Raw genomic sequence first — 17,760 nt, 5'->3', positions numbered from 1 at the left:
AGAAGCGGGAAAAATGCTCTTTTTAGCCCCAAATGGTGCACACATACACATGTCCCTGTTACAAGTGTTCCAACATTTGTAAACACAACCTGTGCGTCCCTGAGACGGAAGGCATTTAAAAGAAGATTTGGTCTAACTTGAAAAGTCACCTAGATGCTCTTTACGATCAAAAAGTGCATGGTCTTGGGCAAAATCGAACAGGGAATAAAGGGTGGAGCCGTATTAGTGGTGCCATCCAGAATTATCCTCTCACAAAGATACTCAATAACAATGTTCCTTTAGCAACTGGTTTTGTAAATGACTGCCCCAAGGTGAAAAGAAGATAGGCATGGCCGAGTGAAATTCTCTTGGAGGCTGCCGGAGATCGAAAAAATAAGCTTCCATAGGCACAAGAAACGACCTTATTATTGTGTCAGGAGAAGCTTTATCCGATATATTACATCATACATTCCAAATTTTAATTCAGGCTTCATTAACATACCCTCTGACTTTACTGACCGTTTACGATCGTCCCATTGCAACCTACTACAAGAGTGGCTAGTTTAGACTTTTGTTTGCAGAAGCATTGGCGCTCAGGCTGAGATAGGCCCTTACAGATTGTGCAAGTAATGGTAGCATATCATGCGACCAGCATTGCACAATTTTTTTTCCAAATTATGAAACAAAACAAGTTCAAATTATATATTTATTGTTTATAAAGTATGATACTTCTTTATCTTGAGTTACAGACTTGCTCTGGCAGTTAACTACTGCACCTTATCCCAGACTAGAGGCGGTGACTTAAGGTTAAAGTGGGCCTACCGCGGGCAACCTCGTTCCCAGGGCTTTTCCCTTTTTGAATATTTTAGCGCCCGCCAAAATATTCAAAAAGGGAAAAGCCCGGGGAACGAGGTTGTACCGCGGGGGCACTCTACTGAACTGATTGCTGGTACATCTCTCGGAAATCTGAAGAACAGCAATCGATGCCAACAAAGTAGTTGCTGTGGCGTTTGTTGACTTTAAAAAGCTTTTGACCTTGTACCTCACACTATCTTACTACATGAGTTGAATTCTCAGTTCGGAGTTCAAGGTTCCCTACCATCAGGGCTGACTGACAATCTAAACGACAGAACTCAATCAGTTTCGGTAATAAATGGCCACCACTCAACTGCACTAAACGTTACCTGCTGGATTCCCCAAGGATCAATACTGGGCCTCACGGAGAGGAAAGCATCGAGTGAGTAAATTTAATTTAATTTAATTTAAATTTAATTTAATTTTAATTTTAATTTTTAATTGAAATCTATTACACTAAAATTTTTAATTTAAAAATTTAATGGCAACATAGTAAACAAAAGACGGAAAAAAGAAATGCCATAGGGATAGTCCGTAAAAGAGTCAGACCCCATGCTGAGACAGACCACCCAGCTAATGAAAAGATATACATAATAAATATACAAGGACAAACTGAGGAGACATAAAGTACAATTCACAATGAAATGGCCTATTCAGTTGTTCAATAAGAAATTTATCACGCCACGCTTAAAACTTGGAATGCTAGATGCTGATCTGACGTGAAATGGAAGGGAGTTCCACATGTCCACAATACGATTAAAAAAACTAAATTTAAACGCGTTTGTTCGAGCATAGTTCTTCTTTAAACTAAGGCTGTCTTTACCTCTTAGGGGGTACCTATCAGTATCAGAATAGAATTGGACATATGTAAACATGTCTAAATTAAGGTATCCGTTCAAAGCTTTATAAAATTAGAGTAAATCGAAAAGAAATCGTCTATGCTCTAGAGACAGTAAATTAAGTTTAGAGATACGAACTTCATAGTCATCAGATTTTAGAATGAACTTTGTTACACGACGTTGTATTATTTCCAATTTAGTAATATTTTTCGCAGTGAAAGGTGACCAAACAACAGACCCGTATTCCAGCTGTGACCTAACCAGAGCGCAATATATATATCTTATTAACCAGGCGCGAGGGCCGTACTGGGAGAATATCGGCCCGAGGTCTTGACAGTACGGACCGAGCGCAGCGAGGTCCGTACAAAAAAAGACCGAGGGCCGATATTCTTCTAGTACGGTCCCGAGCAAGCTTGGTTAATAAGAGATTTATTACACGACTGAAGTTCAAAGGGACACAAGTGCGGTATCATTCGGGACCATTCGGGACAGTGCCCGGTCCAATACTGAGAGAATATTGACCGGCAATAGAGCATTTTGATTGGTTGATTTTAGTTATTGGCCCTCCAACTTCCCGAGTCGTGTAATAAAGAGTTCTAAGTGTTGAAACGTCCTTCAAATCTCTGCAATTCCTCCTTATCAAACCACTCTGTTCACCTTACCGGAAATCTTATCTATGTGAGAGTTCTAGGACAGTTTGTGGTTAGTTAGCAAGCCAAGATCTGAAAATTCAGCTGTAAGTTCAAGGGTGGTACCACCCAGTTGTAGAGGAGCGAGAATAGGGGAGCGAATCCTGGTAATCCGCATTAACTTGCATTTCTTGGTATTGAAGCTCATATGATTTAGTCGACTCCAAGAAACCAGGTTATTTATGTTGATACCCATACTGCCAAAGCTGTGGGGTCAAATGCCAAGCCCACTGGCATCTTTATTCGCCTAAAAACTATACAGATATAATCCTGTTACCGCCTCCATTTTGCCACCATTTTCATAATGGCGCACCAAGAATGCCTAACGATCAATGCTATCTCCTGATGCCACTTTTCCACACATACGAAACCCCCCCCTCCCCACTTCGGGAATATCTGTTCAGTGCAGTTCCCCCCTTTAGCTAACAATGGAACAATCCTACAGACCACCAGTCTAGTCAATCCCGTTAACGAACGGATCTTTCCTCGTAGGTGACATTTACGCAAGTACCCTATCAAGAAGTGGTGGAGAGAAATCAGAGGCAAGAGAAGGTGAGCATCCAAGTCTGATTCGTGAAGAAGTTTAACGAGAGTCTTAATGGATTAACCGTTAGCCGTAAAAGGCAGAAAAATTAATCCGTTAGGCGTCAAAAATAAGTGACAAATTTTAACCGTCTGTCTCAAAAAAGTTTGGCTGTAAAAGTTTTTTATTTAATCATACTGGAAAGAAGTTAACCGTTGGTCGTAAAATGGCCGTTAGCTATAAAGGCCATCACCCCTTTGAAAAACTCTTATACGTAATGGAAAACTACAGTGAAAGGCAAGTTTAGTGCGGTTTCTCTCTTGCAATACGCTGAGAATTTTGGATGCGGTGTGATAGAGTTATAAACAAGGATTTTGTTCAGTAGCTGGGATTTCAGAGTTGAAAGAATGCAAAACGCGATATGAAGAACTCGATAATATATTGCACCTCGAGAGCAACCGTTTGTCTTAGAAATGAAAGATAAACTTTAACTAAAATCTGTGTTACACACCACAGATATCTTTTAATGTTTCTTTGGAAGAACAAAGGCAATTATTAAATCCTAATACAATGTAAATGTTGTATTGTTCCATTTTATAGATGGTACGCGTTCTTATCGTGATGGGCTCGTTAACTGGCTTAGCTGGAGTTATGGCGATTTCAAAGACTTGGAGTTTACGATTATGCTGAAAAGAAAAGAGAGCATTACAGCATCTGGTGAAACTGAGGCCGTTCAGACAAAAAAAACAAGGACTTTTTGTGATTCCTGATGATTAAAACTACGTGGAGCAGGCGTTTTTCTAGCAAGTGGACACGCGCACGAAGCGAGCGTGAAGGGTTAGTCTTGGTCCTTCTCTTGACCATGACTTGTCCTCCCCATCTGGACTGCACGTGCGTTTGCTCGCGTGGAAAACACAAAAAGACATTGCGCCTGTTTTGTAGGATAACCATAACTATACTATGCCGATGTAGATTGATGAGTGATACTCTTTTTCACAATTTTAGGTCTTATTTTTTTTCTGTTAATCCGCCTGCATTACTACTAAAAGATGAAAGATTTGAGTTGAACATTTAACTGACTCTGTACTCTCGTGTGAGTATCAAATTCAGATTCATCTAAAGAATTAAAAAAAAAAAGAATAGTGGAAATACATGTTTTACAAACTGTACCTTCTTACTTAGTGCTTGATGTTAATTTCCCACACACGAGATTACTGTGTGATGGATGTCCTCCCCTGGGGTGGGATGGGTGGGATATTGGGCGCACTTGATTTGGAGCCTCACTCTGTTGTGCGACCCTCTCCACACTCTGGTGAAAGTGATTAAATAATAATGTTAATATTCCTGAAAGATTGGACCATTACATTTGTATTGGACCAGAATTGACACTTTTCACATTAAATTTACGCTTATGTCCTAGTGTACCAGTCAACGAAAGTGACCTAAGTTCCCCAAATACCCAAGTGGCCCAAATAACCCAACTGGCAACTTACCAAAGCATTCATTATTTATTAAATTATCCAGCTGTCACGCTATCATTCGATCACACGCTTTTCATTCTACTAATTTGTTCGTGATTTTCTCGTCACCAATAGCGTAGCTCCACTTTCCGCATCTAAATCCACACACAGCTCAAAATTCCTCCATTCGCTCTGACAAGGGGCTAACGCTAAAAATTTTGATTCCCCGTGAGAAATCGAACCCTCAAACCTTCGGATTCCGCGGTCCGGTGCTCTACCACTGAGCCACAGACTCTCTAAGAAGAGCGAGACCCATTACGAACTTCGTATATGACACGCGTCCTGCATACAGCTAGGCAATGTCGATAACGTCATGAATCTGAAGGTCCGAGGTTCGATTCGTCATTAGGCTTTTACCGATTGTGCTCGTAAAAAAAGCATTAAATGCTCAAAGCAGTGCTTGTTTTTTTGCCAAAAAAGTGCTAATATAATGCTATTTTTTTAAAAAAAAAAAAAAAAGTACTCGTGGGTTACATAAAAATGCACCTTTTTCCGATTTTTTAAACATACTAATATTACATTTTTCAGATTTTCAATCCGATCATGTATGCTTATGTTTTTCGCATCATAGTTCCCCCTAGTCTTATTTTTCCCACTGATTGATGGGAGAGTACGCTCTCGAGCTACCTCTGACGCCAACTTGGAACGAAGGCAACAACTGACCTATCAACCTATTTCCCAGGCCTCCTCGGCTCCTTTGACTAAAATGAGGCAAAATGCGGCTTTGGACGACATTAATAAAGTCAGATGGTGCTTTTTAACACAAAATTCAGTCGAAAATCCAATACAATGCTAGCAGTGCTTTTTGGGATAAAATGTGAACAAAAATGCTCGTGAGTGTTAGCACTATCGGTAAGAGCCTATTCCTCATGGGGACTCAGAATTTTTTTCGTTGTCCTAAGCCCGTGACTAGACGAAAAAAACATCTTTCTATATTTCTTTACTGAGCCTAAAACTTACCATCTTTCTTATTCTTTACTAAAGATGACCGAGTTGACATAGCTTGCATCCCATCCCTAAACTGTCCCGTCCCTTTATCATCCCATCTTGCCAAGTACAAGTAAGCTAAGCACCCCAAGCAATCCTAGCACCTCTAGCCTGAAGCGCATGCGTAATGTTGGCAAGCGAGCACTTATCATTTTCCGGTTGAAAATCAAATAGCCATCATCTTTGATGTTTACAACAGCGGAAGACTGGAGAGAGAAATAAATATGTACTCCCCCAAGGAAGCCAAGACCGTAAGCAATGAAATTACCAAAAGTATCGTAAGTATATCAATCAAAACAAAATTACGTACCATTGGCTTCGAAGACCGAGGTTGTCGAGTAGCCCTGGAACGAGTAAGATGGCGGGGAATCTACTGAAGGACGAAAAAACTACGCCAAGAAAAGTTACTGTTGTTGGAGGGGGATTGGTAATGTGACTCTTTTATTTGTATTTTGTTACATTTCCTATAATATATCTTGCCGTTTATCGGCTTCTTCAGAAAATTTATGAACGTCAATCGATGCAAATATTTTATTAGGAACTTACGCTTGATCCAGGTAATTAAGTTACGTAATGCATCAAGCGTGGAATAGTCTTACTAAAGTTTGTCTGAAATTAAAATGGGTTATTTGTGGGAGCTTTTGAGTATTTGCTACTTTGAGTCAAATCGATAATTGTGGCATGAAATAGGGAATAATTTCAGAGCTACATTTTGGCATACATATTTGTTGACGCAAGTTAAAATTGATGAGCCCAGGAATGGAGCACACTTTTGATTTGTCATTATCTTGCAATAATTAGGTGGGATCATTATGCGCAATTTTTCTCGCTAAACGAGGATTTCACGTTGACCTGTACGAAGCGCGCCAAGGTAACTATAAAGAAACACAGCTCATGATAGTTAAGGTTACACACTGTGCACATACCATGCCAATGTAGCCCGGATGGGGGCTGGGGAAGGGCGGGGTGGGGGGATGTGAGAAGACTAGGGGAGTGGGGACACCTGGCGAGAGGTCAGTGTGTGTCTAATCCAGGGCCCTTTCCTCACTATCTGAGGTGATTTTTTTTTACCACACCAACCCAATGTTGGAGATCAATTGATATGGTTAAAAATTGTTTTATTGGAAATTTCAAGGTGTCAAACAAATAAACTGAAGACTACGATGGGATCTGAGTGGCTGAAAAATATGCACTAATTTGCTCTCTCAAACCCAAGAGAAACCAAAAATAATTTTCTTACTGATATACTTAAAAGCACAAAGATGAAAACAGCAAAGAAAAATATCATTAATCTTACACTTCTTACATCAGAATGCATATTCTCCATACTTTTCTCTATACCTATACATTTCCTAAGGTGCTGACAAGGAGAATTTGTTTAACAATCAAGAGCTTCTTTTGTTGGTGATCATTTACTTTATTCTCATGACCTGGATGTGCAATTTTTGTGAGCTTGGGGTCCTGAGCTGAATATATGATACAAAAATCACAATGAAATGTTGGTGTTCTCATGAATATAAACATGGGGCTTTGAGCTGGTATAAGAATTGAACAGCACCATTCTCAGATGAGTGTACCATGATTTTCTCTCTGATCAGATCCTCGACTGGTGGAGTTTGTCGGTGGCCGTAGTACAAATCTTGGTCTGTCCACAAGAGGGATTGAGGCTTTAAAAGTAGCTGGGGCTCTGGAGTCAGTAAGTTGCTTATAAGGCTCATTTCCTTATTGAGAAAAATGGAGGGCAATCAAAGGTTTCTTTATTTCCAAACCATGCATGTAGGCATGTAATTTATGTAGGATTTGTAATATATCCAAAATTTCATATTTGATAAGGATGATCCCCATCTGCAAGTGTGAAATTTTGGGATATGTTGCAAATCCCCCTAAAATTGCATTTTATGGGACTGGAGACAAATCTTTGCTTGAGTGGGACACCTAGTTGGAAAATGAAAAATCTTCCTATTTCCAAGTCTATCCTAGAACCATCCAAGACAATTCCAGTTAGGATGTTTGCAATTTTGAATCTGGGAAGGTAGAGAAACATTTACATTCTTAGTCATCTAGCACTTTCAGATTTACTTGCTTTTAAAAGAAAGCAGAGCTGATATTCATGTCACAGTCTCCTTTAATATTTTTTCTTATGCGTAGCAAGACATATGCAGGCATTTTGTTAATAATCAAGTTTGGTTTTTACCTAACAGATTTTACCTCTGGGCGTAGCTGTGTATGGCCGAAAAATTCATCCCACAACTGGAGACATATCAACTCTGTACTTTGAACATGGAGAAAATGTAAGGAGTTTGATGATGACGAAGTTCAGCAATTTAATTCTCACTTTTTATAAGTAAGCAAGAGTTCATGAATAATCTTTTAAAGTTAAAACATTGGATTTATAATGTCATGAACAAACATATTCCACATTGTCATGCATCAATTCAGTACTACATCACAGATGAAGTCAAATTATGGTCACCCTTTTTTACTGCCTAGATCTAAGTAATTCTCCTTACAGTCTGTTATACAATTCTTATGTTGCAAGTTTCAAGAATTTGGTATTGGATCAACCAATAATTCCCTAATTGATAGTTTTCTTTATTCTCACTGGAAGGTGAGGTGGCTTCATGGATTGAGTGGTCTTGGTTTGAGCCCTGGCCAGGGACATTGTATAAATGGGTACCAGCAAATTTAAGGCTGGGAGGGGGGGGGGGTAACCCTGCATTGGACTAGTATTCCATCTAGGGGGGAGTAGAAATACTCCTTAAGTTGCTTCATGCTACAGAAACTGGATTTAAGCACTGGCTTGATGGGCCACTGGGCTCGTAAACAGGCTTTGCCCTTACCTTTATTCTTATCACTTGTCTACTTGATATCTTTCAGCTAGACTGGGCCAGCCTGTCTAAATATCACAAATAGATAAAGAAATAATAAAAAAATAAAAAAACTAGCTAATCAGTGTGCATGAAAAAGCACCATTCACTTGTGGGGAATATAGTTGAGCAATGATCCACTTTATATGATGTAATGTTTTTGTTTCTCTTTTTTAAGATACCAATGATGGCAATGCAAAGAAGGAAAGTTAATGAAAAACTTCTTTCTGGTATGACTTGTAGTGTTTAAAATCTTTCTTTGAAGCAATAAGTCAAGGTGTATATTATTTTTCTCTGATCCCAAAGTGGAGTAGAAGTGGGGAGGGAATTGGAAAATAAAACTGGCAATTGAAGGAAATTGTAGCTAGTAAGGAAAGATCAAGTCTGCTAAGCAAGAGCTTAGTAAGCCACAGGGTTATCTGGAGGGTATAATTATTTCCATGATATTCTAAGGTTAGGAGTTACTGCTCTTCATCCTGGATGGAAGCAGGGATGACGCAGCAGTAAGAGCACTTGCCTCCCACCGCTGTGGCCCAGGTTCGATTCTCAGACCTAGTGCCACATGTAGGTTGGGTTTGTAGTTGATTCTTGTCTGGCCTTGCTCCAATGGATTTTTTACATGTTTTCCAACACTTCAAATTTCAAGTTGACCCGGAAACAGTGGACAAGAAGGGCTACCTTGTGTAATGCCCACTGCTAAATCTCTTCCCAGTAAGGAATTGATGCTAATTAATCCATTGTAGGTCACCCCCCTCCCCCCTGCAGCATTTGTTTTAGGCTTTTAGGATTTGTTGGTATCCATTTATACTTCAATGAAGAGTAGAAGGCCACTTCTTGTGAGAGAGAAGTATATTGCTCAAGAATACAACACAAGGAAGACCTTGCTAGTGTTTGAACTTAGAAACCCCTTGACCCTTGAATTTTATATATTTTTACTCTGGCAATGATATTACTTTTTTTTTTTTTTAGCTGCAGAGACCTATCCTAATGTGCACTTGCACTTCAAACACAAGTTGGTGTCTACAAACTTGGAGACAGGGCATCTGGTTCTTTCATGGTATGTGAGAAAGATGGTTTTTCATAGTCTTTATAATGCAGTAATTTAACAAAACATGCACCTTATACACAGGCCAAAAGTAATGCCTTTTGCGCTATTCTCACACATGCAAATCAAATCCTCTTTCATGATGTGCCAACTTGCTCTGCCATTAATTGGCAGAGCAAGTTGGCACGCAGTTGGCACGCATTAATGGCTAATGCCTAATAGAAAAATGGGAGCTCTCACGGTCTGAGCAGGCTTGCTTTTGAAGAAAAGATAAAAGAAATGCGATTTGCCATACTTAAGCTGAGCCTCAGGTGCATGTAGAAGGGAGAGGATGGTATGTTCTAATTTGTAGCTATTCGGCAGAATTTAATATATTCATTGATACTTTTCTTATCAGCCCTGATGGTAAGACTGTAGATGTAGATGCACAGCTGGTCATTGGTGCAGATGGAGCTCATTCAACCATAAGAAGTGAGATGATGAAGAGGCCAAGGTAGTATACTCATACAAACACTCTGGAACCAAGTTGTCATTCTTCATCCTGCATTTTAAAGCTTTTTTAAGAAATGTGATATATTTTGAAATCTTTAAGGTATTAAAATTATTAACAGGCCATTCTAGAGAATTTCAACACTTTTGAAGTATTAATTGTACCTATTGATGCTTCATGAAACTTAATATGATCTTTATTCATTTCTCTTCCCTCCTCACTGCCAAACCCCATTTCCTTGCCCCTTCACCTAAAACCCCTGTTTCCTTACCATACCACCCCTAAACCCCTAAGTCCTTACCCCCAACAACTGTTCACTTAATACTCCCACCCGTTAAACTTTTCCCTTATCCCCAGCCTTAAACCCCAATAATCCATTTTACAGTTGTGTGCTTGGTTGCCAAGCCTTTGAATGGGAGTGAGGCTAGGGTTGACCTTGTTATGATACAAACCTTGCTGCCTTTTAAATGTAAATCACTTTGTTATCATGCTAAGTAGATACAGGTCTCTATCACAACAAGGTCACCTTCAGCCTCACTCTGAATCAAAGGCTTGGCAACAAAGTACACAACTGTAAAATGGCCTATTCCCTTACCTTACTCCTGACCCTCTATTCCAACCCTTAATTCACCCCTAAACCCCTATTCCCTTGTCCCCATTAGTTAAACCCCCCAATCCCTTAATCCATCCCTTGAATCCTATTCCCCTGCCCCATTTGTAAACCTCAATCTTCATTTCTCTACAATGGAAACAAATTAATAGTAGAATTACATAATTGAATAAAGTCTTGCATTCTGATTGGTTATGAAGCAAGGTATTTGGCATGGAATTGAGAGTTGAAAACAAGGCTGAATGATATTGTTTCACATCTCTTGTTTTGCATTCAGGATACAAAAAAAAAAACAATATTGTGGCTGTTTTTTTTTTTTTCCATATTTTTATTAAATTATGCAATTCAAGGAAAATCCATTCCGACCTGTGAATATCATGTCATTGCCTTGTGGTTGATGTGTTATCAGTTTTCAGGGGTAATTTAACACAGAATTCCCTCGCCAGGTGATGAATTTTCTTATAGTATTCTCACAATTTATTTTCATGCTAGATTTGACTTTAGCCAAGAATACATTTCACACGGTTACAAAGAACTTCAACTTCTGCCAAACAAGAATGGAGAATATGCTTTTGTAGAAGATTATCTCCATATTTGGCCTCGGGATGGGTTTATGCTAATTGCTATTCCTAACAAGGTATCTGTTGGCGTTTAGTTTATACAATGCCTTTTACATTTTCCATTGTTTAATGCTTCAAATGCAAAAATATTTGTTATATTGTATCAGTCAAATGACCATTAAAATCTGTCATTGTTTCATCAGTTATGATTTTTCTATATACTTAGATTGTGACTCTCTATTGCTTAAATACTAGTTGTAACATCATTTCCCCTCTTGGTAGGTCAACTTATTGTTACTGTTATTTTTTTTCTCAGGATCCATCTTTTACATGTACTCTCTTTATGCCATATGAAAATTTTGAAGCTTTGGAGACAAAGGTGAAAGTATTAATTGAACCTACTGCATTGCTAAAATAGCAGTCAGACATTATGTGAAATTACACCACATTACATCACATCACCCATGCCAAATCTCTGATCACACCATGTGTACATCACATCACACCACTTACCTCATCACACTTAGCCTCATCACATCACATTACACCAAACTTGAGATCACATCACATCACACCAAACAACATCACACTACTTCACACAACATCACATCACACCACATAAAACCTTACCTCACCACATAAAATCTCACCATACCACATCCATACCACATAACATCAGTTACCACATCAACATCACTTCACATGAAATCACAGCACACCAAGCCACATCTCACAACAGCACATCGCACCACTTAACATCTCACCACACCTTATCACATGACATCACTCCATCCTACACCACATCACATCACATCAAATCACATAAAGGTCACATTACATCCCTTGGCATCACACCATATCACATCACAAGTAAGATTTGCAAACCTGCATTCAGAAGTAACTTTCTTAAGTCATAAAAATTGCTTATTTGGATGAGGGCTAATACCAGCTTAGTTCCATGCATTAGGATAACAGGAGATTGATTTTCCAATTTTTTTTCTTCTTAGGAAGATTTTCTGAGTTTCTTCAATGCGGTTTTTCCTGACTTTGTACAGCTGATGGGGGAGTAGGTTAATCTCCGATTTCAAGATTTTGATAGTGCATCTTGTGGCTTCTTTAATTGTTTTTAACCTTGAATGTTTGGTATTTCTGTACAATTTTCAGAGAAAGAATTTTGGAAGATTTCTTTAAAAATCCCGTGTGGCATACAGTTTCAGTAAAGGTAAATAGTCCTTTTGTCCCAAGAAAAGCATAAAGGCCTGAAAAGGGGATGGGGGGATGCAATCCAATCAAATATGGGGGGGGGGGGGAGAGCGCAAAGTAGTTTAGGTTGTGTTGTCAAACCTCAGACAAGACAATTGAAGATAGATTTAAAGAAAAAAGAAATCTGTTCACTTTCAGACAAAATGTTTGGAACCAGATTTTAAAAAAAATATTAGTGGTACGTTAAATGTAGATAGGTAGAGGGACCATATTGTTGAAGTCCTGTTGAAAGTCTCTTTATTAATGTACAGACAGACAAGGTTACCATTTACATGTTAACTTAAATTGCCATTTCTCCTTTAAACCATGCTATATTCTGCTTTTATCAACAGTGTAAACCCTACCACTTCTCAGACAAGGTGCTCATTATAGGTGACGCAGCCCATGCCATGGTGCCATTCTTTGGACAAGGAATGAACAGTGTTGGTAGCTTCATTAGTTTTCTTTTTAACAAATGGTAAACACCACAGCGTACACTATTGAGTTATGGATGCACGTGGGAGGTTGCTAAGCACGAAAGAAGCGTAAGAGTCGCTTGAGGGGATAGCCGAGAGCGACTCTAGCTTCTTGAGTGCTTAGCAAACCTCCCAAGTGCATCCATAACTTGATAGTGTACGCTGTGGTGTTTACCATTTGTGTTATAACATAACACTGATACATTGTAGCTAAAGAGTTCCCTTTTATTTAACAAATCTTACGCGACCAGAAAAAACAAGCGCGCGTGGAAAAATAGTCTTTGCATTTGCTCATGTCAGCAGCGTACACCCATGAGCAAATGGGGGACACTAAATCGACCAATCAGAGTGCGCGCTTTACTTTGGTTATGTTATAATCAAAGATTGAAATGAAAGTGGAATAACAAGTATCTCATTGATGGTTTTTGCTCATTTCTCATGAAATATCTGTGCAACTCACAAAATAGCCCTGGCTGTCAAGTGTGGAACAATCCAGTATGGTGCATACACTCAATTGCAAAAGCGTTGACACTTGATTTTGACACTTCAATGAACAGTGAGACCCTAGAGCTCTCTGGGTACACTTATACATGATAATCTTCATTACCATGTGGTGAATGGTGGAACTATCCATGCTTTCCTGGAAGAAACAATTTATCATACCAAAGATTCTTCATGAATAGTGATAAATTAAAGTGAGTAACTGATTATGCATCTGTACAAACATATTCTATAGAGCTGTCAGGTCTCATTGTTTATGGATTATGCATTTAGGGGTCAATGTTTTTACAATTGAGTCTATATTGACTTTACTGTAAAGGAATATAAATCATATAATTCCTAATTGATCTTTCTTTTCTCCTTATTTCTTTTTAGGGGTTTGAAGATTGTCTCATTTTAGACAGACTAATGGACAAGCATGACAATAACTTTGGTAACGTTATCTTAGTGCTATCTCTGAATTGATTTGAGTGATCTTTGATTATTTTAATGAACGTGATGTATTGATTTCCCGGTTTATTGTTGTTTCCATCAGATTTTGCTGTTGAGCTTTCAGCAAACTTACTGGCATGCCTCTAGTATTATTATTACATCCATTTTGAAATTACTGGTGATCCTCTCAAGATGATTGGCTCTCATTAGTGCGATTTTTTCATAAATCGTACTATTATTTTTCATAAATCGTACTATTATTTTCTCAGGCAATGAAAAAGCTTTTTTAAAGCACAACAACCAATTAGAATTCAAGGGTTGTTTAAGGTAACCAATTAAATTGCAGGGGAGTGAAAGACAACGTTTACAACTCAATATTGGATCAATGAAATATATGCACACACTAAAAATCCTGTATTTACGCGACTGAATTTTGCGATTTCAAATTTTTGTCTGAAATCATACTTGTGATTTCAAATCAAAGTCGCGCCTCGAGCTCGTTCCATTTTTGAATCACGCGTAGGACTTTAGACCAAATTACTCCCCACTCAGCCTAATCGCATTTATAAATTATTGCTTATTTGGCAGGAGCTGTCTTGGAGGAATATTCCAAAGTCAGAAACAAAGATGCACAGGCTATTTGTGACATGTCCATGGATAATTATTTAGAGGTGATACTAATTATTAGGGATAAAAATCCATCGTTACGGTTATTTGGCGACAAAACAACGATTTCAAGAGTTGATTAAAAACTATTTAATATCTCTTTTGGAATTCTTTGACACTTATATCCCGTTTTATCCATAAAAATAACTGTTCTTTTATAACCCCCTCATTTCTGACTTTCAAACTTTCCTAGATCTAATTTTGTTCACTGTCAAAAAATGGAATGGGGAGTCTGTCTCCACCTTCTGGTTGAAGACACGCGGGGTTGATGCGCTGCGTTATACTTAGGGTACATGTATGCAAACCAAACAGCTTAAGAATTAGGGTCAAATTTCTGATTGGACATAGTTTCATTGTGCCTCTCTCTATGTAGGAGTCTAAATAGGTATTAAGGCTCATAGTTTCGAAAGAAGCTGTTTGGGGCTGCGTCGGTGGGAGTAACGAAATAATTTGGATATATCAACAAAGTTGAAATAGTAAATTGGCCACCGTAACGATTACAAAAGCTAACGTTTCGAGCGTTAGCCCTTCGTCGGAGCGAATAGAGGAATTGTGGGTTGATGTGTGCTTTTAAGGGCAGAAAATGGAGCTACGTTATTGGTGGGAAAGTGGAGCTACGTTATTGGTAATGGAGCTACGTTATTGGTGGCTCCATTTTCTGCCTTCAAAAGCACACACAACCCACAATTCCTCTATTCGCTCCGACGAAGGGCTAATGCTCGAAACATCAGCTTTTGTAATCGTTACGGTGGCCAATTTACCATTTCAACTTTGTTGATATACCTAAATAGGTATTAGCAGGGGAAATCGAGCAAAATGCTGGGGGAGGACACTAGGCATGGATTAGCAACTATTTTAGGGGAAGCAGTTTATACCACTCGCTGTTGTATCAGTATAGCGTTGCAACTGGCATGATACAGTCTAGAGTGACCTGCCAGGGCCCAGGTTTAACCTAATGTTACATTTTCTTTTATATTTCCAGTTGAGATCGTTGGTCAATTCATTTTGGTTCCTTCTGGAGAGAAAAGCGATGTATGCTTTAAACAGGTTGATGCCCAAAACTTTCATTCCGCTGCATACCATGGTAAGACTGACAATTTTAGGGAAATTTTTCAAAGCAGGGCAATCATTAAGACATGCATAGGACCAAGATTGGCTCTAGTGTTGGTAATGCATATTAACAACATTGGCAAAGTATTGTTACCCTTACTTTCACGGTTGCGGGGTCAAAAGTCAAACCCAGTAATACCCTGACTCATCTATTAAATATGCTGAACCATTGCCATCACGTCTCCATTTGGCCAATATTGGCCTCCCTTTTACTAATGTTGGACCAAGAATGTTAAGTGATCAATATTATTACTGCCCCTTTTCCACCAACATTAGCCTCCTATTTCACCAATATTGGAACTATGACGGAGTTTACCACTTCGTCTTTTTAATCAAGTTGGAAAAAAGCCTAGTTTTTCGTTTCGTTGATATTGCGTGGAAATGACTGGACACTTAGGAAAACCTTCGGAAATATCTCCCAATGCTGTCACCCATTAAGATAACATTGGCCACCCCTGTAGCCAATATCTCCCAATGCTGTCACCCATTAAGGTAACATTGGCCACCCCTGAAGCCAACACCGATAAGACATATCTTTCCTCTTAGGTTACCTATACACACATACCTTTTCACGAAGTAGTTGAGAGAAATCAGTGGCAAGAAAAGGTGAGCGTCTTTGTCCAAGTGTGCTTCTTAAGGAAGTTATTTATGATAGAACAGGACAGAGAAAAGACAAGTTAGTTAATTCCTCTTGCAATTAGCTGAGAATTTTGGGTGAAGTGTGGCAGAGGTTTGTAAAAGAGGAATCTGTTTCGTCGCTAGGATTTCGCAGGTGAAAGAATGCGAAACATTATGAACTTGATTAAATAATTTCCCTCGAGAGCAACAACGTGTCGAACGGAGGAAAGATACACTTTACGAGAAACAGTTTACATGTAATTCCACTTTGGCATATAATTGTAAGGATCTTGTAAAAAGAACTTTGAAGAAAACTAGTGGATAATGCGATGGCGACTGCGGCGCTCGCTGTATAGAAATCAATACACAGTGCACAGGTATTCGACTCGAGTGGTCCTTGTTCGTTTTACTCGAATCATACTGATATTTTAAAACGCAACCAAACTTGTACAACGGTGAAAACTATGATAAAAGGCAAACGAAAGCGGCAGTAAGAAAGAAACCTAGGGTAACAAGCAAAGACTACAGCTAAAACATGACAAAGAAAGCTAACACTCACAATCTGTGCTCCTTTAAGCGAACGACCATTTGCTGCAAGTAACGCGATACATTTGATATATAGATTTAGCCAAGCCTAAAAGTGGAGCTCCCAAGTTCAGTTCCTAATATTAATGATAACACAAAAGATGTGCATTTGCCAAGACTCGCCTGAGACACCCCTCCCTTCGTTTTGATAGTCTCCCCTACCCTACCCGTGCAATCTGAAGGTACGTACGTACGTACGCCCGGTCAGTCACGTGACAACCGAACGAAAAGAGTTGACCATATTCCATTGGTATGGGGCTCTGCCCCACGCGCGTGGGAGCCCCGCTATGAACTTAAGCCTGTCGTGTAAGTGTCACGAAAGGTCAACGGACAAAAAGCAAGGGATCCCAAACATTAAACGGCGATCAAAACAGATAAGGTTTAAGTGTGGCAAAAGAAACTAACGAGCTTGTAACACAATTTGAATGTTGTGATGTTTGTTTGTTTTTTTTTTTAGATGGTGCGCGTTCTTCTTTTGATGGGCTCGTTAACCGGTTTAGCTGGACTTATGGTGATTTTAAAGACTTGGAGGTTTCGAATAAGCTGAAAAGAAAATGAAGCATTACGCGATACATTGCATCTGTTGAAACCGGGGACCTATAGACAAAGTAAAGTTTTAAGAACTTTCTGTAATATGCGACAGAACCGTCGTAGCTTTATAAGTTCATCGTGGTCTTTTTTCGGGCGAGTGTCACCCCTCTTCTTGCATGTGGCTCACCTTCCACGCTCGCGTCGCGTGTATTCCCCGCTTGCCTCGCGTGTGTTCCCGCTCGCGTGTACTTTGCCCGTATAGATTAAAGATTGAAATTCTTTTGCTTACTTTTGGGTTTCATTTACTCTCTAAATCAGCCAACGACGTAGTTATAACTTGGTGCAGCATATACTTCCATTGCGTACCCTTACAACACACAAGCAGACAAAGACTTAAAGAGCAAAGGTTTGAATTTGAAATGTCGTTGAACACTATCGGTCTACGAACAAAATGAGATTTAATGGTTTTGTACTTGACGTTTAATTGGCTGGATTCGATTCAGGTGTTGTGTGCTCGACACTTGATTGGTGAATCGGATTCAGGAGTGCCATCTGATTGGTTTTCATTGCCTGGATTGTCTCAATTCAGGCCTGAAATCTTATTGGTTTTCACTGTCTGGGTGGCTCCAAGGTTG

The 17,760-nt window shown here is 39.1% G+C and overlaps 1 protein-coding gene across 2 annotated transcripts; it reads left to right on the top strand.

Annotated features, from left to right (window-relative positions):
- The first annotated feature begins 1,060 nt into the window (after window positions 1-1,060).
- On the top strand, window positions 1,061-17,413 carry LOC111333343 (kynurenine 3-monooxygenase). 2 transcript variants are annotated; one of them, XM_088745461.1, is made up of 17 exons: window positions 5,603-5,819; window positions 6,194-6,263; window positions 6,991-7,088; window positions 7,594-7,683; window positions 8,438-8,489; window positions 9,229-9,316; window positions 9,702-9,797; window positions 10,897-11,041; window positions 11,281-11,343; window positions 11,972-12,030; window positions 12,129-12,186; window positions 12,560-12,649; window positions 13,559-13,616; window positions 14,204-14,286; window positions 15,264-15,365; window positions 15,938-15,997; window positions 17,052-17,413. In XM_088745461.1, exons 1-17 carry the CDS (start codon window positions 5,751-5,753, stop codon window positions 17,139-17,141), a joined length of 1,371 nt encoding a protein of 456 aa, XP_088601587.1. In that variant the 5' UTR covers window positions 5,603-5,750; the 3' UTR covers window positions 17,142-17,413. The 2 variants fall into 2 exon arrangements, with proteins under 2 accessions (XP_088601588.1, XP_088601587.1); XM_088745462.1 differs by lacking the exons at window positions 14,204-14,286; window positions 15,264-15,365; window positions 15,938-15,997; window positions 17,052-17,413 and adding exons at window positions 1,061-1,216; window positions 2,855-2,914; window positions 13,885-14,197 and having other exon boundaries at window positions 5,592-5,819.
- The last annotated feature ends 347 nt before the right edge of the window (window positions 17,414-17,760 follow it).

Source organism: Stylophora pistillata, chromosome 14 (genome assembly GCF_964205215.1).
Source record: "Stylophora pistillata chromosome 14, jaStyPist1.2, whole genome shotgun sequence".
NCBI classification, from domain to species: domain Eukaryota; kingdom Metazoa; phylum Cnidaria; class Anthozoa; order Scleractinia; family Pocilloporidae; genus Stylophora; species Stylophora pistillata.
Note: the sequence above shows the minus strand (reverse complement) of the source record. Positions and strands in the feature narration are given on the sequence as shown.